Source organism: Marmota marmota, unplaced genomic scaffold, assembly GCF_001458135.2.
Source record: "Marmota marmota marmota unplaced genomic scaffold, marMar, whole genome shotgun sequence".
Classification (NCBI taxonomy): domain Eukaryota; kingdom Metazoa; phylum Chordata; class Mammalia; order Rodentia; family Sciuridae; genus Marmota; species Marmota marmota.
Window position 1 is genome coordinate 10134561 of NW_025999853.1, and position 20223 is coordinate 10154783.

Below are 20223 nucleotides of genomic sequence, written 5' to 3' on the forward strand. Positions count from 1 at the left end.
CAAAGTGGGTAAAAGACTTAAACTAAGGCCCAGAATATAAAACGACTAAAAAGAACATGGAGGGAAATTGCTCAGATATGTTCACAAAACATAAGCAATGAAAGCAAAAACAGACACATGGGATTGCATCAAACAAAAAGCTCTTCACAGCAAAGGAAACACAGTGAAGAGAACGCACCATCTGGGAGAAAATATCTGCAAATCATGAATTCAGGAGATAATACCCAAAATATTCAAGGAACTCAAACTGCTCAAGATAACAAATATCCCTACTTATAAAAGGGCAAAAGATTTGAATAGATGTTTCTAAGTAGACAAATGACCCAACCAGGTGTGGTGGCATGCACCTGTAATCCTAGCAGCTTGGGAAGCTTGGGCGGAGGATCTCAAGTTCAAAGCCAGCCTCAGCAATTTAGTGAGGGCCTAAGCAACTCAGCAAGACCCTGTGTCTAAATTTAAAAAATCAAAAAAGGGCTTGGGATGTTGCTCAGTGGTTATAGCACCCTGTGTTCAATCCCTGGTACAAAAAAAAAAAAAAAAGATAAATGACCAACAGATATATCAAAAAATGTTCAATATCTGTTAGAAAAATGCAAGTACAATATCACCTTATACATATTAGATTTACTATAATCCAAAAGATGAACAATACACTTAAGGTTTTAAAGCTAGGAATGCATTTTGTTATGCATAAACATTGTATCATATGCAATTTTTGTGAATTTTTTTGGTGGGTACCATGGGGGATTAACCAATGAGCCACATCCCCAGTTCTTTTTTATATTTTATTTGGAGAAAGGGTCTCAATCATTTGCTGAGGCTGACTTTGAACTGCCTTAGCCTCCCGGATCACTGGGATTACAGGCATGTGCCACTGTGCCTAGCTGTTGAATGATTTTTTTCACCTGATAGGAAAATGTTTTTGATTTTTTCTAGATAGTTATACATGTCAACAGAATGCATTTTTTGTTGTTTATTACCTATATTTCTTTTATTTATTTATTTCTTACACACATGACAATAGTGGAATGCATTACATTTATAATTATCCATTCACAGCAAAATTTTTCATAACTCTGTATATAAAGTATGTTCACACCAATTTATGCCATTATACATGAGCTCTCTTTTTTTGCATTGCAATTTTAATATACCACAATTTATCATATCTGTTTGTATATAAGGTCAGAATGCATTTTGATACATCATATATAAATGGAGTATGACTTCTCATTCTTCTTATTGTACATGATGTAGATTACATCAGTCATGTAATCATATGCATATAGGCGCATAATGTCCAATTCATTCTAATATTCTGCCTATTCCAATACCCCCTCCCCTCCCTTTACTTCCCCTGTATAACACAAAATACCTCTATTCTTCCCTAACTACACCCAACAATTATTGTATAAAACAAGCGGTGGGATAGCTGGGTCAAATGGTGGTTCCATCCCAAGTTTTCTAAGGAATCTCCATACTGCGTTCCATATTTGCACCAATTTGCATTCCCAACAAAAATGTATGAGTGTGCCTTTTCCCCTATACCCTCACCAACATTTATTGTTGCTTCTGTTCTTGATAATTGTCATTCTGACTGGAGTGAGATGAAATCTTAGTTTTGATTCGTATTTCTCTAATTGCTAGGAAAATGTTTAAATTTATATATAACTTAAATCAATACAACTGACATAATCTAGAAGAAAGTAGATACATGGATTATGCTGAGAGCAAAGACACTTTCAGGTCAGAACTGATCATTTGAAACAAAGTTGTTTTTTAGAAAAATTTCCTTATGTTAGTATAGACTACATGCTATTTGATAAAAGATAGCAAAAGGAGTTAAATTTTTTTTTCAGTGCAATGTTAATTGGATAATTGAAGTTAATAATTCTCTCTCTCGCTCCCTCTCTCTCTCTCTCTCTCTCTCTCTCTGTAACTTCTGGGGAAATTGGTTCTAGGACCCTCAGATACCAAAATTGACTCTAAAGTCCTTTATATAAAATGGGGAAGGAACTGAGAAACTGATATGACTCCATTTTTGAGAAACCAGCTTCTACCTCAAGGCCTGTCCTAAGGAAGGGGGCTTGACCCTTGTCCTTGGAAAAACCCACAGAGCACTCCTAAGCACATACCCACCCTGCTGAGTTGTTTGTCTGTAAATAACAGGAGAGGTCTGGGGCGCCAGGTGTCCCTGACTCAGTTAGGCTACATGAGGACCCATAGCAACCCCGTAACAACCTCCAATCAGCATGAGACAGGGAAAATACCTGGGGATGCCAGATGACCCCCCAGTAGTTTATGGTGGTTGATAATGTGTTGGGAAACCATGTAGTTTAGCACGTACATCCTCATGGTTCAAACCAATCAGTTCAAATGAATCCCCCTCTTGCACTAACGAATCACCCCTACCCAACTTGTTCCCGCCAGTGAATGTGCTAATCAATGTTAAGAGTCACTGTTTGATTTTCCCGCGGAATGGAATGATTTGCTGTGTGATGTTGTGACCCCCAAACCTATAAAATCTCACTAAACAAAGGAACAGGAAGCTGGGGATGTGGCTCAAGCAGCTCACCTGGCATGCTCGGGGCTCTGGGTTCAATTCTCAGCACCACATAAAAATAAAATAAAGATGTTGTGTCCACCGAAAACTAAAAAATAAATATTAAAAAAAACACATCATCTCTCTGTCTTAAAAAAAAAAAAAGACAGGGACTCCCTGGGACCCCTGCGTCGGGAACAGTTGTGAGTCCAGGCTCAACTCTTGTGTGATTACATCGGATTCAGCTCCTGGAGGTCAACTGGGGGTCCCACGAATCTGGCATTACAGAACATCCACTAAAATACTTCAAATCATCTCTAGATTACTTATAATACCAATATAAAACAAATGTTATCTAAATAGTTCTTACCGTATCATTTGGGAGAAAATAACAAGAAAATAAGCTCGTACATGTAAAGTACAGAAACATTCATTTTTTCAAATATTTTCCATCCGTGGTTGGTTGAGTCCATGGATGTGGAACCTGTGGGTATGGAGGACCAACTGCTTTCAGAGAAAAATCCTGAAGCTTCTAGGGTTTTCTGATGCCAGGCAATGGGGAAATGAGAGAGAATATTTAGCAATCAACGTAATTTAGCTCATGGTAATTGGTATAGGCATAGTTGTGATTGGCATTCCAGTTACTTAAACTGAGATATTCTTGATCAGGTTGAACAGGCTGTGACTGGAAAATTTCTTTACCCAAGAAATGAGGTGGAGAGAGTCTTTGGAGAACAGCCTCACTGAACTGGTAGGTAAGCTTTCTTCGGATTTTGGTGATTTCCCCAGTTCTTCCGTAATTCCTCAGGGCTCTGGCCATTTTCTGGTAAGTCATGGTCTTCCGATTGCCTTTTTTTTTCCCCCAAAGTTCAGCAAGTTTTTCTTTGTTTTTGGATACAAACTGAAAGATGCCTTTGGTTTTATCTACCCACTGAATACAGGAGGCCATCTCAGGATCGCACAGGGACTCATGAAGGTATTCAAACAGCCTGAGCTTCTTTCTGCCTGCAAGGGAGAGAAACAACATCAGAACCTCCTCAGAAGGACTTGTGGAGTAACAACAGCATTAAAAGCTGACTTGGCACTGGTTTTCCTCCTCCTACCCTCCTAGAAATGCATTTATGGCTTAATTTTGTAGAACTTAAAAGTCAAAGACCTATTTGGCCTACTGAGGTTGCAACTGGACCTTCTCTTGTGGTGGAACTTGTCCAAAGATTTGCACTGTCTTTTGCTGGAACAGGGAATCCCGGAGCCTCTTTACTTGGGAGCTCCATTTGTTATGTGGTCTTTCTTCTCAGTTACATCCTGACTTCTCATTTTATGTCATATCTTAAGCTTTCTAGAGAACAAAGCTGAGCGAAATGGAAAGCAAAGTTCAGTATTTTTAAAGAGATGTCTCAAGGGCCTTTTCTAGAAAGCATGACATTTTGAAGGAATCCTTATTCAAATGAATTAAAGGATGTAAATGCACTTTGTAACATGGAAAACAGGATGCAAATAAAAAGTGATATTAAGGGAATTATTCATAACAACTTAGGCCAGGATGCCAACTCTGGATTTAGTGGCACAATGACTTGAAAAATACAAATAGAGCCAGGTGCAGTGGTACATGCCTATAATCCCAGCAGCTCCAGAGGCTGAGGCAGGAGAATTGAAAATTCAAAGCCAGCCTAAGCAATAGTGAGACCCTGTCACAAAATAAAAAATAAAAAGGGCTGGGGATTTGGCTCAGTGGTAGAGTACCCATGGGTTCCATCCCCAGTACAAAAACAAAAACAAAATACATACAGGAGTAGAAATGCAAATATATATATATATGTATGCCATTATTCAAGAGCAATGACAAAAGGGATTTTGATTTTTCTATTGCCATGAAATAAAATGGTACCAAAGTTTTGCACCTTTCGTGAAGGCAGCCATTTATATTTCAAAAGAACTTGGCAGGAAAATTTGAGAGAATTTCTATTTTTTTGTTTTCCAGCTGATAAGAATTCTTTGGCCTAACAGAAAACTCAGGAAAACAAAAGCCATAGCTTGTTTTGTGACTTATGAATTAGCCTGTAACTATAAGGCTCCCACAGATCCATCAGTTGTTGAAAAAAATCCATGAACAAATTCCATTTTTCCCTTGCGAACATAGAATACTTGATTCCCAAACTCCTTTAATCAGTCTCTGGGGAGTAAAATTCTTGCATCAGTCATCACTCATCCCAAAGCCACAAACCTTTCACAGAGATTATCATTTGCATTATATTATTTTGAATTGGTGAATTGAGAAATGCAAGGGACTTACCAAAAACACATCATGAATTAAAGTCACAGCACTAAGTAAAACTCTTCTGTCTCTTATCCAGTTATCTTGTTGGTCTTAAGAGATCATTATCTTCTAAAATTAGTTCTCAATTTTTGAAAAATGTATAAATTTTTATTCCTTAAGAAAGGGGGGTAGAAGCCAGGCATGGTGACACACACCTGTATTCCTAGTGACTCTGGACCCTGAGGAAGGAGGGTCGAAAGTTCAAAGCCAACCTCAGCAATTTAGGGAGATCCTAAGCAACTTAATGAGACCTTGTCTCAAAATAAAAAATAAAAAGGACTGGGGATTTGGTTCAGTAGTTAAATGCTCCTGAGTCCAATCCCCAGTACAAAAATATTTTTTAAAATAAAAATGATCAAAAGTATGAACTGAAACTAAAAATTCTATTTGGTAGATTAAATACCAAATAGGTGAGCATGGTGAATTACTTTGGGTATAACCTGAGAAGAGAATGAATACTTATTCTTTACTTACTTGTGAATAGTTCCAATTACAAAAATTTAAGAGTCATTATTACTTTTGAATTATGGAATTAAAATAATTAAAATGTATTTTACAGTATTTTTCTGTATCAATACATGCAGAATGCCTTCAAGCCTTTTAACAATTATATATGTTCTACTTTATGGGTCTACTAATTTTCCTTCTTAGAACAAAGACCCAAAATACTTTATATTTCATCACATTTCAAATGTGTCCCTATTTCAAATGGAAGACTAAAATCTAAAAACAGAAAACGGTAGGTGATGTATTCCCTAAGGGCACAACTCCACGACACAAAAAATACTGGTTTCACTCCCTAGTGTTTGATTTTGTTTAATTTTATATGTAATTCCTTGCTGGATTAGAGTATTAATGTATATTTAGAATTTTACGATTCTAGAGTATAGTATACTACTGTACAATTTTAAAAATATGTATTCTTTCAACATTTTTTTAGTTGTTGATGGATCTTTATTTTATTCACTTGTTTGTATGTGGTGTTGAGAATTGAACCCAGTGCCTCACACTTGCTAGGCAAGCACTCTACTACTGAGCCACAATCCCAGTCCAAAATATGTATTCTTTTAAGCTAAGCATGGTGGTACATACCTGTAATCTCAGAATTCAGGAGGCTTAGGCAGGAAGATCATGAGTTCAAAACTAGCCTCAGCAATTTAGTGAGGCCCTAAATAACTTAATGAGACTGTCTCAATATAAAATATTTTTAAAAGGGCGTTAAGTGGTTAAGTGCCTGTGGGTTAAATCCCTGGTACAGACAAAAACAACAACGACAACAAAACCCAGGCAATTTAGCTGGACCCTATCTCAAAATTAAATTTAAAAAGGATATATGTTAGTGTTAGTGCACTTTCTAGCATGTGTGAGGCCCTGGGTTCAATCCCTTGTATGTTCATTTAAAATAGTGTATAATTTTGCCTGTAATCCCAGCAACTCAGGAGGCTGAGGCAGGAGGATCACAAATTCAAGGCCAGCCTCAGCAATTTAGTGAGGTCCCAAGCAATTTTGTGAGACCCTGTCTCCAAATAAAAGGGCTAGGGATGTGGTTCAGTGGTTAAGTGCTCCTGGGCTCAATCCCTGTTATCAACCAATCAATCAGTAATATAATGTATAATTTTAAAAATTGCATGTGCACAGTGACATACACCTATAATCCCAGCAACTCGGGAGAGTTAAATCATCACTATTGTAATGAGATAATTTTTCCTTTTATTTTTTTATGACATGAAGTTTCCTTATGTTGCCCAGGCTGGTTTCAAACTTCTGGACTCAATCCATCCTCCCACCTCAATTTTCCAAGTACAGAGTGTACAGGCTGGCTATAAGGGAATATTTTGTAAATACAATTTCAAACACAGATACAGAAATCTCTTTAAACCTGTTATGAGGATGACGTGGTTACTGTGCCTATGGAAGGTGTGGTTATCAATTTACCTTTCACTCCCTTTTGCTGGAAGACAACAGGTTCTGCCAACTGATTTCCAGTTATATTCTGCAGAGGTTGATGAATATTACCTTCATGATAGAAGTCTGCAGCACTGTTCTGTGTAAATAATACACAGAATGTTAGTGGGAAGTTCTCCTGTGGCCCCCAATTGGTGGCTAACATCAAAAGCTAAGAGCAAAAAGAATGCTAAGAATCTCCCAAATTCTAAAACCTGCTGTCCCTAATGGCAGCCAGATAGCGCCGACTAAAGAATAACATCAAACCAATATAAAGAGAGGACCAAGAGATGGAGCTTAGTCTTTGGCTTCACCAGGAGAGTTCCATGTCCTCTCTCCCTGTGAGAAAGAGAGGGGATTGTTTCATTCCTTCCCTCTCAGGATGCCCAATGAGAAAGATCAAAAATAATAAGGGCTGGGGCTGGGGCTCAGTGGCAGAGCGCTTGCCTAACATGTGTGAGGCACTGGGTTCGATCCTCAGTTCCACATATAAATAAAGAAATAAAATAAAGGTATTGTGTCCATCTACAACTAAAAAAATTTTTAAAATGTTTTAAATATAAAAAATTAAGAGGGTTAAATATTAAAAAGGAAGATGGTTGAGGATTGAACCCAATGCTGCTTCACCACTGAGCCACATCTCCAGCCCTTTAATTTGTTGTTGTTGTTGCTGTTGTTTTGAGACAGGGTCTCACTAAGTTGCTGAGACTGACCTCTAACTTGTAATTCTCCTGTCTCAGCCTTCAGAGTTGCTGAGATTATAGATGCGTGCCACCACACCTGGCAGGAAGATGTTGGCTGCCCATCTGGGCAACAGGAGGATAAAGATGGCAGCCGAGGGAAGGTGGATTCAAGAGAAGAGACAGGAGGAAGTAGCCCAAGCTCCCATTTTACCAAACCCCACACGAGAGGCTGCTCAGGAGACAAGGTGTCCCTAACCACTGGTGGCTGTTCAGCGTATGCTAGGGGTTTGGAGTTGAGCTGGAAGCAGGATGGCCAGATTTAGTAAGTAAAAATATTGGGCATTCTACATTTTGGCTGGCAACCTTAAGTGGAAATAGAAAAGGTTAAATTAGCAAAGGTTAAATGTCCTATGGAAATGTCCTACAGAGCAATTTATAGGGACAGAAAAGGGATGTTGGACATACCATAGTTGAAGGTAATGATTGAAGAAAAAAAAAAAGATTTTACCTTTAGACCCCACCTTTATTAAGACTGCTGGATAAAACAGCTGCATGAAGAAAACAATGGAAGAGAATAGCAGGACATGCTACATACACTCATGATTCTGGCCACTCAGGAGTCTGAGGCCAGAGAATTGCAAGTAGGAGGCCAGTCTGGAAAACTTAGGAAGAACCTGTCTCAAAATTTAATTTTTTTTTTTTAAAGAACTGGGAATGTAGCTCAGTGGTAGAGTACCCTGGATTCAATCCCCAGTGACACACACAAATACCACAAAAAAAAAAAAAATGTACCACAAATGGAAAGATACTGGGGACATCTCCCTTTGGGGGGGCGGGTTACTAAAATATAATTGAATTGGTCCAATACATGTAGCTAGCTCAAGAAAGCAAACAGAGCAAGAGCAAGTTCATACAAGATTGTAGGAAAAGCCAGAAGGAGAACGTTGAGCCCAGTGTGGTGGCGTATCGCATGCCTGTAATCATAGCAGCTGAGTTCAAGACCAGCCTCATCAATTTTGTGAAGCCCTAAGCGGTTTATCAAGACCCTGTCTCAACATAAAAAAGAAAAAGAAGCCTAGGCACGGTCGTGCACGCCTGTAATCTCTGCTGCTCAAGAGTTTGAAGCAAGAGGATCACCAGTTTGAGGCCAGCCTCAGCAATTAGCAAGGCCTGAGCAACTCAGGGAGACTCTGTCTCGAAATAAAACATTTTAAAAAGGGCTGGTGATGTGGCTCAGTGATAAAGCACCCTTGCATTCAATTCCCAGTATCCACAAAAAAAAAAAAAAAAGAAAAGAAAAAAAAAAGAGGAAGTTTGGGTCTTGGTCCTGTCTTTTAAAGGAACCAGATGTCTTTGCAATTCTCCAGATGGATGAAGGAGAATCAGTGATATGAGAACTCTAAAAACACCTCCTCTTTACAGAAGTCCATTCGAACTAAGTAAAGAGTAATGACAAAGAGTAGCTTCCTTCTTAACAGCATTGGGGCTGATCCTCCACGTTGACTGTCAAGTTCAGATCACAACTGATGGCCCTTAGTATTTTCATCTCTGTTATGGTTTGGATATGTGTCTCCTAAAAGCTCATGTGTGAGACAATGCAGAAAGGTTTTAGAGGTGAAATGATTGGTTTATGATAACTTAACCTAATCAGTGCATTACTCTCCTGATTAGAATCACTTGGGTGGGGCTAGAGAAAGTATGTCTTCAAGGGCGTGCCTTTGGGGGTTTCTATATAGTGAGCTGAGCTTAATCCTCTCTCTGCTTCTTGGTAATGTGATCACTTGATAAAGATACTCACTATCACAGTTCTCCAATTATAGATGGGTTCCTCTGTAGGACACACTCCATAGTAGCTGGAATTTCCTCTGATGTGAGGACAATGGTTAATGAAAGTCAGGTAATTTTTGTAATCTAAGTTAAAAATAGAAACAGAAAGTCAAAATTTACATATATATTTATATTTATGTATATGTAGATATAGGCAGTCAAAGCATACACATGTGCTTACATATTCAATTACTGTCTCCTGTTTTCTTACCACTTTGTACTTTCCCTATGGTGTTTATTCCATTATGCAAGAATTATATTTTCTAACACAATCCATTTCCCTTTTTAGAGCAATGTTCCATGTAGCCTGAGACACCATAATTTCTTTTATCTTGGAAATTTCTTGAAATACCCTGGATAAACCCAACAAGCAACCTATCTGCATCTTATTTAGACTAGATAGTCTGTAGAAAATGTGAGGGGGGGGGGAATACATCTTTTTCCAAATAGACTATCTGTTGGGTGGGTGAAAGGTGTGTAAGATAAATTAGAACAATTAAAAAGTCTTTTCCTGAGTAATTAAAATGTCAATTAGACAAATAAGTCCCAACTAGACATTCTTTTTTGTGTATTTTTGCAGTGTTCTACCACTGAGCTACATCCTAAGTTTCTTTAAATTTTTTAAAGTTTGAGCCTGGCACAGTGGTGCATGCCTGTCATCTTAGTGACTAGGAAGGCTAAGGCAGGAGGATTGCCTCAGAACTGGAGATGTAGCTCAGTGGCTCAGAGGCCCCCATCTGGCCTCCTCAGTAAAAGAAATTATAATACACCAGTCATTCTTAAAAATAAATCATTTTATGTATTTGTATTCTTATGTGAATGTCATTCTCTTCATTTTTGTATGTGAGACTTGAAATTTAGTTAGCCTAAATAACCCTGTATATGTTTTGCATTCATTAAAATTAATCCTAGGTGCTTTAGATGAAAATTGTGTTCCCCGGTTGTGGGCACAGTTCAGTAGTAGAGCACTTTCCCAGTTTGTGGGAGGCCCTGGGTTTGATCTTTAGCAGTGCAAAATCATTATTGTCGTCATCAACATTTCCGGGCTGTTTTTGTTGGTTTTTGTGATGCTGTAGCTCATATTCAAGGCCTCGTATATGCTAGGTAAGTGCTCTACCACTGACGTACCCCCTAACCCTCAGCCCCTGATCATTATTCTTATTCTTACATATGTATGTGACCAACCAGCCACGTGACCTACCAGCCGAAGAGAGTAAGTACTTATCTTTACCTGGGGAGTGTTGAAGATCTCCCGTTGAATGATGCCTTAGTACTTCGATAGCGTCTTCAAAGGCTTGACCTAGCTTGTCTTGTTCAACAGAAGTCTGTTGGAAGGATGGCAGAATGTTGGAGTTGAAATTACCCATGAAGTTAATTTTCCTGATACAAAATAGTATTTTCAGCCTCTACATTATTGATATTTGGACTTGGCTGTCTTTGTTGTGGGGGGGCCTGTCCTGTGCAGAGGATGTTTAGAAGCATGTGTCCCTCTCTATGCACTGGATGCCAGTGGCAATCAAAACCATCTCAGTCACATGTGGTGGTGAAAACCTGCAATCTCAGTGACTCGGAGCAGGATGATCGCAGGTTTCAGGCCAGCCTCAGCAATTCAGCAAGACCCTAAGGAATTTAGCAAAACCCTCTATCAAAAAAATAAAGGGCCGAGTGCAGTGACTCATGCCTGTAATCCCAGCAGCTCAGGAGGCTAAGGCTGGAGGATCATGAGTTCAAAGCCAACCTCAGCTAGTCAGTGAGGCCCTAAGCAACTCAGTGAGACCCTGTTCCTAAATAAAATACAAAAAAGGGCTGGGGATATGGCTCAGTGGTTAAGCGCCTATAGGTTCAATCCCTGGTACCTAATAATAATAATAATAATAATAATAAAATAAATAAATAAAAGGGTTGGGTATACAAGATCAGTGGTAGAACATCCCTGATTCAATCCTCAGTAAAAACAAAAACACTGTCTTTTATCTCCAAATGTGCCCTTGAGGACAAAGTCAATACCAGGTGAGAGCTACTTCTCTAAAGTATAGTATTTAGAGAAAAGTATTAATCCTAGAATATAATATTTAGCATTCTTATAAAAATTTAACAAGGAATCAGACTTGAGGAAGCTGATTTAGGAAAAGAGGTCAACAAAATAAAATTTAGAAAGAAAGGAAAGAATAAAGGCAAAAAAAGAGGTCAAGAAAACATGTTTAGTGGAACAGAATCGTGAATCATTACTTGAAAATCATGTTAATTTCTAAAGTATGTCTCCAAGACTTCAAATTGCTTAATTTGATCCAAATATTTTGTTTTTAAAATGGAGAATAAAGATTTAAAATGTCAACTTACCATGGCTTCATTAATTAAGTGGCAATTCTGAAAAAAGTTAAATATTAAAAATTAAGCATTTATAATTTGATTCTGAATTTAAAAATCTTATTTAAAAATATTTTCTGAAAATGTCATATAAACCAAAATACCATCTGAATTTTCTTTGAGAATTTCCTACAAATATTTCTATTACTCTTCTATCATTACAACTTTTTTTTTTTAATATTTATTTTTTAGTTTTCGGTAGACACAACATCTTTATTTGTATGTGGTGCTGAGGATCGAACCCAGGCCGCACGCATGCCAGGCGAGCGCGCTACCGCTTGAGCCACATCCCCAGCCCTCTTTACAACTTTTAAAATATGAAAATAGCTGAAGGCTGAGGCAGGAGGATTGTGAGTTCAAAGCAAGCCTCAGCAAAAGCAAGGTGCTAAGCATCTCAGTGAGACCCTGTCTCTAAATAAAATACAAAATAGGGCTGGGGATGTAGTTCAGTGGTCAAGTGCCCCTGAGTTCAATCCCTGATACCAAAAAAAAAAGAAAAAAAGAGTTAATAGCTCAGTAGTAGAGTGCTTGCCTAGCACATTTGAGGCCTTGGGTTCCCTCTTGCAGGAGGGAAAATAAATAAAGGTATTGTGTCCATGAACAACTAAAAAAAAAAAAAACTTAAAAAAAATATTCAAAGTTAAAAAAATAAAGGCTAATTTTCCACACTGTTTCACTGATAATATAGAAATAACTCAGGGATATAGTTTAGGAATTTCAAGTACTTCAAAATCTTTTTAAACATTTTGAGTATTTAAAAGTTTTGACAATCGAAATCCTATTTCTTAGCATAGCCCTCCTTTATGATAGTGGACTTTAAAAAACCCTTTTTGCCTCCTGAGAATCTCACAAGACTTCTCTTTTTTTCATGACAAATGGATTTACATTACAAATAAAATTTAACCAATGCAGCCAATTCACAGAATCTCTTGAATCCTAGGTTATTTTACATTATCTATTGCCTTATTTCTTTAAATGAATTAGGTTTTGCTTTCAATAGACAATTATCACACCAACCAATGCTTAAAATGCTTTTTAACTCAACTTTCTACAGAATGGCACAAACCAACCAACCTAAGAAACATAATAAATATAGTGGGCCCAATACTGCCTATCATTTCAGTGAACAAATCCAGCAACTGTTCATACAAGTTCCTACATTTATCCTGCAAATACAATGAACTTACTCTTTCATATTAAATACTAATACAACAAGACACTGTAAATTAGGAGATGTAATCTATTGTCAATATGACACATATCCAAATATACAATCTGTCAAACAATAACATTCTATTTAATTGGCTGGGGATGTAGTTCAGGGATAGAGTGCTTGCCTAACATGTGTGAAGCCCTGGGTTCGATCCTTAGAACCACAAAAATCAAATCAAATTCAATTTAGCTTTTTAAAATCACTGTCTCAAGTCAGTTAAAAGAAGTTAGAAAAAAATCCATAAATCACTGCTTGAACTATGATCTTTAATGAATATTATCAGTAGTGGATAATTTTTAAAAGCTGCATCAGTGACTTTCAGTTAATAATTCCTTGACTCATAAGCACTGAAGCACTGAATGTTGTATTTTGAATTATATAATTAAATAAACCTGCTGTCTTACACTAAAATACTCCAGAAAATTATCACAACTCTTAAAAGTAACAAACCCAAAGGGAAGGGGAAAAAACCTTGAAAACATTATTGACCGCTTCAGTGACTTAATATATCTTGCAACTTAATAGGAGGACAATAGGACAAAAGCCTGAGAAACACTCATTCACCCAAAGGAGAAAACTGAACAGTTCTTACAAGGTATCTTGAAAAACACAAGCTGAGTACTTACCAGGAAGACGCTTCAACCCTTTATAAAGATGTGCCATTAATATCACAATTGTCAAGACATCACTATCAAGAACACACTGGCGAGTTGCATTAAATAGCTGTTTTTAAGGAAGTGCTACAAAAGGGGATTTTTTTTAAAAGACACAGTGCCTTCATAATTTCTATTTTATGCTATGTCTAGTAGACAGAAACCAGGGGCTATTATTTTGAAGAGGCACATAACAGTTTGCATCTTCTCGGCCAAAAGCAATACAACCAACCATAAACAAGTCCACCAGAACCCTATGCAATTCTGTGACCTGCAGAGGGGAAGTTGATTGCCGGAGGCCCAATCAGATACCTCTGACCAATACATCTCTTGTCTATCTTTCTTCTTTTTCTCACCTTTTAAAATTTCTTTCTTTCTTTTTTTTTTTTTTCTTTTTTTTGTATCAGGGTGAACCCAGGGGCAGTTAACCACTGAGCCACATCCCCAGCCCTTTTTATCTTTTATTTTGAGACGGGGTCTTCATAAATTGCTGAAGGCCTCACTAAATTGTTGAGGCTGGCTTCCAACTCGAGATTCTGCCTCAGTCTCTCGAGTCACTGGGGTTACAGGCATGTACCACCAGGCCCGGATAAATTTATCTTCTCTTCCATTTCTAGACTCTATACTATCTTTCCTTCCTGAACTGTGAAAGCTGGCACTCTGGCCTCCCCCAGTCGATCTGCTTCTCTCTAAACCAGGTTGCACACACCTACGGGCACCGATAGCCTGACTTAAGGGTTTAGAGCTATACCCCTGGTGTTCTAGGCCCTTCAGTGTTAGCCTTATTTCCCACTTTTCATTTAAGAGGAAGAAACAGAGCGGTGCATAGGGATGCAGGCTTGTAATCCCAGCTAAATTCAGTTATCTTAGTCTTAAATTTTGTTGTTTTTTTTTGGTTTTTTTTTTTTGGAGGGGGAGTAGGGGTTAGTATCAAGGATTGAATTCAGGGGCACTCAACCACTGAGCTACAATTTTGTAATTTATTAGAGACAGGATCTCATTGAGTTGCTCAGCGCCTCACCATTGCTGAGGCTGGTTTTGAACTTGCTATCCTCCCGCCTTAGTCTCCTGAACCTCTGGAATTATTGATGTGCGCCACCGCACCCAGCTGGGCTCTTAGTCTGAAGTTTTACTTGGGGTGGCTCCTGTGGCTCTGATAGAAAATTAAGGGGTGTTCCTTCCACTTCATCCCCAGTACCCCAGTACCCCAATGCCCATTTTACATTACCTGTGTAGCATCTAGTTGCACAAGGTGAAAGTCACCTTCTTCTCTTCTGAAACCAAGCAGGCAGCACTCTCACCTAAATGGCAATTGGCCATTTAAATAGCCGTCAACATTTAGCCAGGGGGGGACCCGCCCAAGAGTTTTTGGTAAACCTTGTGGGCGGGGAGAAAGAGAGGTGGGTGTGTGATTTCAAAGCGGCCAGTGATTTTGTGCTTTGTGTTGTTTCAATTAGAGCTCAACTCTGATATGAGACTGTTGTTCTAGGTCAATTATTTTTTTGAGCCAATTTGTTATGCAAATATAAACCCAAAGCCCCTCTTCTGAAGTGCAAATATTATAGCAACAAATATAAAACTCCAATGGCTAAGGTTGTATTTTTTTTTCAGTCTGTACCAGTTTTGGTGTCTACACCCTTTTTATTTCATTTGATTCATCATTCAATGATGATAGATCTCCAAGCACTCTATTCTGCTAGGCATTGTCCTGCGTCCAGGAGCCATAACCTAAATAAATTCTAGTGATAAGAAATGACTCCAGGAGCTGGAGTTGTGGCTCAGTGGCAGAATGCTCACCTAGCATGCATGAGGCACTTGGTTCGATCCTCAGCACCACATAAAAATAAAGATGTTGTGTCCACCTAAAACTAAAAATAAATCAATATATATATATTTAAAAAAATAAGCACACTATCCATGCGTGGTAACACAAGCCTGTAATCCAGTAATCACACGCCTGTAATCCGGTAAACACACGCCTGTAATCCTAGCAGCTCCAGATTCTAAGACAGGAGGATCTCAAATTCAAGGCCAGCCTCAGCATTCTAGAGAGGATTTAAGCACCTTAATATGATCCTATCTCCAAATAAAATGCAAAAAGCAGAATAGGGAGACTAAATTCAAGCTCTTATTATTCCTTGCCATTTCTGTTTAAGTAACTCAGTTGGGTAGGGGATTGAAGAACTCTGTCTTAATCTTGGCAAGATATCTGAAAGCCTAATAAGCAAATAATGATTGTTTGCAGACTTGGAAGAAAATGCCTCATGTTGGGCTGGGGATATAGCTCAGTTGGTAGAGGGCTTGCCTAGCATCATAAGGCCCTGGGTTCAATCTCCAGCACCACCACCAAAAAAAAAAAAAGAAAGAAAGAAAAAGAAAAAGAAAAAGAAAGAAATGCCTCATGTTAGCATAAAAGAATGCAGAAAATCCACAGAATATGAAACAAATAACCAAACCACCTCATTAATTATTACTCATGGGCTGGGGTTGTGGCTCAGTGGTAGAGTGCTCGCCTAGCATGCTTGAGGCACTGAGTTCAATCCTCAGTACCACATAAATGTAAAATAAAGATAGTGTGTCCACTTAAAACTAAAAAATAAATATTAAAAAATTACTTATAAAAAATTATACTTTGAAATTTATTGACACTTTTATTTTTGTAGTCCAACATGGAATCTATCTTGAATGGATATTCTCTTTGCACTAGAAAACATGTGTACTTTGCAGCTGTTTTGTGTATTTTCTGATAACTATAAATTTAGATCCATTTGGTCATTAATATTACTCAAATCCTCCATGTCTTTATTGATTTGTTTTGTTTCCTGCTGGGATTTAACCGAGGAGTGCTCTACCACTGAACTATATCCTCAGTTCTTTTTTATATTTTGTTTTGAGACAGGGTCTTGCTAAATTGCTGAGGCTAACCTGGAACCTGGGATTCTCCTGTCTAAGCTTCCTGAGTTACTGGGATTACAGGTGTACACCACCCCATGGGGCTTCTTACCAATTTTGTATGCATATACAAGTTCTGTCAATTTCTGAAAGGCTAATCTCTAACTGTAATAATGGAATTTTTCTATTTTCTTCTTTAGTTCTGTCCATTTTTTTGTTGTTTTCATTTTTTTTAAACTCTTCTATTAGATGCATACTAAGAACTGTTATCTTTAATTAATGAATTGAGACTTTTGTCATAAAAATTCTCTTTTCAATAATCCTCCCTATTTGGAAACTTTCTTATCCTTGGTGTTTACATGATATATATTATTATTTAAATGGTATTTGAGATTGAATCTAGGGTGTCACACATACTAGACTAGTGCTCTACTACTGAGGTACATCCCTACCTCTTTTGGGGGGAGGATAGAGATTGAATCCAGGGATCCTCTACTACTGAGCTACATCCCCAGCCCTTTATTATTTATTTGTTTATGGGTATTATAATTCAAACTCAGGGGCACTCGACCACTGAGCCACCTCCCCAGCCTGATTTTGTATTTTATTTAGAGACAGGGTCTCACTGAGTTGCTTAGAACCTCACTTTTGCTGAGTCTATCTTTGAACTCACAATCCTCCTGTCTCAGCCTCCTGAGCTGCTGGGGTTACAGGTGTGTGCTATGAAGTCCAGCTGCATCACATATATATATATTTTTTTCAATAGAAATTAGATCAATTTATTTATTTATTTATTTTGGTATCTCACAAGTATAATTTTGGAAGGGCTATTTGACAAATTTCAGCATTAACTGCCAACTCTGTAGACACATTTAACAAAAAAGGCATTTACTCTTGGCCTTTTTAATACAGGCAAAATGTCCTATTGCATAACAAATGCTAGAGATTCAGTAGCAGATTTGAGGGTGTAATATTAAAGGAATAAGATGTTTTCTTTCAAATGCCATTTAATTGATAAATAACAGAATACAAGCAATACATTAATGGCTATCATGACCACCAGTGATTTGTAGAATAAAATCCATAGACCTACCTACCCAGAAGGCTGAAATTAGTAAAACAGTATTCAAATTGGTGTTTTTATCCTTAAATTCAACAATCATAGAGTTCCTTTGATCCTAATTTTATAAGGTGTGGTGGGGATTTGGGGAAAAAAGACAGAAGACTGGCAGTGCATGCTGAGTTGGGACAGTGGCTCATATTAGTCATTATCTAGATTAGGATGTTTTAGAAAATGACATCACATATATTTTTACTTTTGATCAGTACAACTTTTCTGTGTCTACACACACACACATACACACACACACACTTACTTTTTGGGTGCTGGGGATTAAACTATGCACATAATAGATAAGTGCTCCACCACTGAGCTATATCCTCTGTCCCCACCCTCTGCATCCCTATAGCTGATCACAGTCTACTAGAGTTACTATTATAACCACTTCTTATATAACATAAGAACTTTCTTGTAGAATAATTTCATTTATGACCTCTCATCTTTGTGTTATTCTCACCATGTATTTACTTCTATATATGTTATCAGTTATTTAAACTCACAATAATGCTGTGAGGGGGTATTTTCATCCCTGAGTTCTAATTGTGGCTACATACCTCCTGTGCAAACTCGAATAAATAAGAATAAATAATAAGTAATCTCTGTTTCCTCTTCATAAAATGTGGATAAAGATTTTACTTACCTACTGGGTTACTATGAAACTTATCTGAGTAAACCCACGTGATATGCTTGGGACACTCCTGACTTAACAAATGCTTGACAAGGTTAAGTCTTACTTTATATTTACTCCCATTTCACTGATAGGAAAACAGAGACTCAGGAAAATGAAGTAACAGTACCCAATGTCACAAATATAGTAAGTGGTAGTGGTGGAGGATTTTCAAACCAGTTCTACTTGTCTCTTGTCAAGGGCTTTGAATCATTTAACCTGACTTTGCCTCCTTATCTATGGACTCAGAAGGAAAACAAGAATCTGATAACAATGGCCTTGCCAACCTAGTGATGCACTCCTGTAATCCCAGAGACTCAGAAGGTCGAGACAGGAGGATAACAAGTTAAAAGTCAGCCTCAGCAGCTAGTGAGGCCCTAAGCAATTTAGCGAGTTCCTATAGTGAAAATAAATAAATAAATAAGGTTGGGGAGCGGGTACAGTGTGCAGGCCTGTAATCTCAGCAGCTCTGGAGGCTGAGACAGGAGAATCGCGAGTTCAAAACCAGCCTTAGCAAAGGTGAGGCGCTAAGCAACTCAGTGAGACCCTGTCTCTAAATAAAATATAAAAAAGAACTGGGGATGTGGCTCAGTGGTCGAGTACCCCTGAGTTTAATCCACAGTACCAAAAAAAAGGGGGGGGCGGGGCTGGGGATGTGGCTTGATGATAAATGCCCCTGGGTTCAATCCTCAGTACCAAAATAAACAAACAATGTGAAAATAATAGCCTTGGGTCACGTACAACCTGGGGCTTGCACCCTGGCTGAGAGTGGCAGAGCGAGGACTCAAACCCAGGTCTTCCCTCTCCACGACTGGTGCCGTTTTCCCCCAAACCAGGTTGCACCTCCCCAGCCCTATTTTGTATTTTATTTAGAGACAGGGTCTCACTGAGTTGCTTCGTGCTTTCCTTTTGCTGAGGCTGGCTTTGAACTCGAGGTCCTCCTGCCTCAGCCTCCCTAGCCCCTAGAATTACAGGCGTACACCACAGTGCCTGGCAAGAGTGGTGATTTGTTATTCCTGTGTTTTGAACCACGGCTGATCGTGTGCTCTCTTGTCCTGAAAAAGACTCTAATGACCTAGGGGGATCTGATTGTACTCCAGTCATGGAGAAATGAGCTAGACCTCAGCCACATTCACTATCCATCTTTATCCTAAATCTAAAAAGGACAAGTATGTTTTTCCACTTTCAGTCATTGTGGATTCAGAAGTTTCTAAACCTAAACCATTTATCGGACTGGGAAGGGGAAGAGGAAAATGACTATTCTCTCCTTCTCTTAATGGATTCATAATTTCTATTTTCACTTTCTAATTTACTAAGAAGATAGGTTGCAATTGGTTAGAAATTTTTTTTCCAGCAATGTGTGAGTGGCAACTTGAAAAAAAAAATGTTGTAAAGAAACAACATCCCATTCTTACAAAAAAGTAGCTGGTTAACTGGAGGTAGAGAAGAAAACTTGTATGAGTCCTTTGAATTCAAAGAAATTTATGAAATTGGTAGATTCATGGGACCCCAACTGTTAGCTATGTGCCTTCCACTGGCTGAGATTTTCTGCTTCCAGCTGGCATCCATTATGAAAGACAAAGTGTCTTTGTATGTAACTGGTTTTGGATGTTGTGTTTAAGCAACTAGCAATGAAATATAATTTTTTAAAAATCTGTAGAACATAGGAGGCTGAGGCAGGAGGGTCACACATTCAAGGCCAACCTTGGCAATTGGCGAGGCCCTAGGCAATTAAGCAAGGCCTTGTCCAAAGATAAAAAGGGCTTGGGGTTCTAACTCAGTGGTAAAATGCCCCTGGGTTCAATCCCCAGTACTAAATTAATTAATTAAAATCTGTAGAGTGCTTTTGGTAAGTTTAGAAAAGACAAAGTTGCCTAGTGTGTTGGTGCATGCCACTTGGGAGATTGAGGCAGGAGGATCAAGTTCAAGGTCAGCCTGGGCAATTGAGTGAGACCCTGTCTCAAACTTAAAAAAAAAAAAAAGAGAGTGTGGTGGTAT

General features: G+C 38.2%; 1 protein-coding gene across 1 annotated transcript; it reads right to left on the reverse strand.

Annotated features, from left to right (window-relative positions):
• Nucleotides 1–2694: 2694 nt before the first annotated feature.
• Nucleotides 2695–13628, reverse strand: Spic (Spi-C transcription factor). The gene is made up of 6 exons (XM_015482581.2): nucleotides 13520–13628; nucleotides 11654–11680; nucleotides 10545–10638; nucleotides 9285–9397; nucleotides 6795–6903; nucleotides 2695–3547 (listed from the first exon to the last, which is right to left on the reverse strand). Exons 2-6 carry the CDS (start codon nucleotides 11654–11656, stop codon nucleotides 3120–3122), a joined length of 747 nt encoding a protein of 248 aa, XP_015338067.2. The 5' UTR covers nucleotides 11657–11680; nucleotides 13520–13628; the 3' UTR covers nucleotides 2695–3119.
• Between the last annotated feature and the right edge of the window lie 6595 nt (nucleotides 13629–20223).

Bases quoted from the DNA above. Each gene is read 5' to 3' on its own strand.
- Spic (XM_015482581.2), bottom strand. The intron at 6,904-9,284 runs GTGAGTATCTTT...TTATTTACACAG, and splicing joins ATAATTGGAGAACTGTGATA to AACAGTGCTGCAGACTTCTA. The intron at 3,548-6,794 runs GTAAATTGATAA...TCTCCCTTGCAG, and splicing joins CCAGCAAAAGGGAGTGAAAG to GCAGAAAGAAGCTCAGGCTG.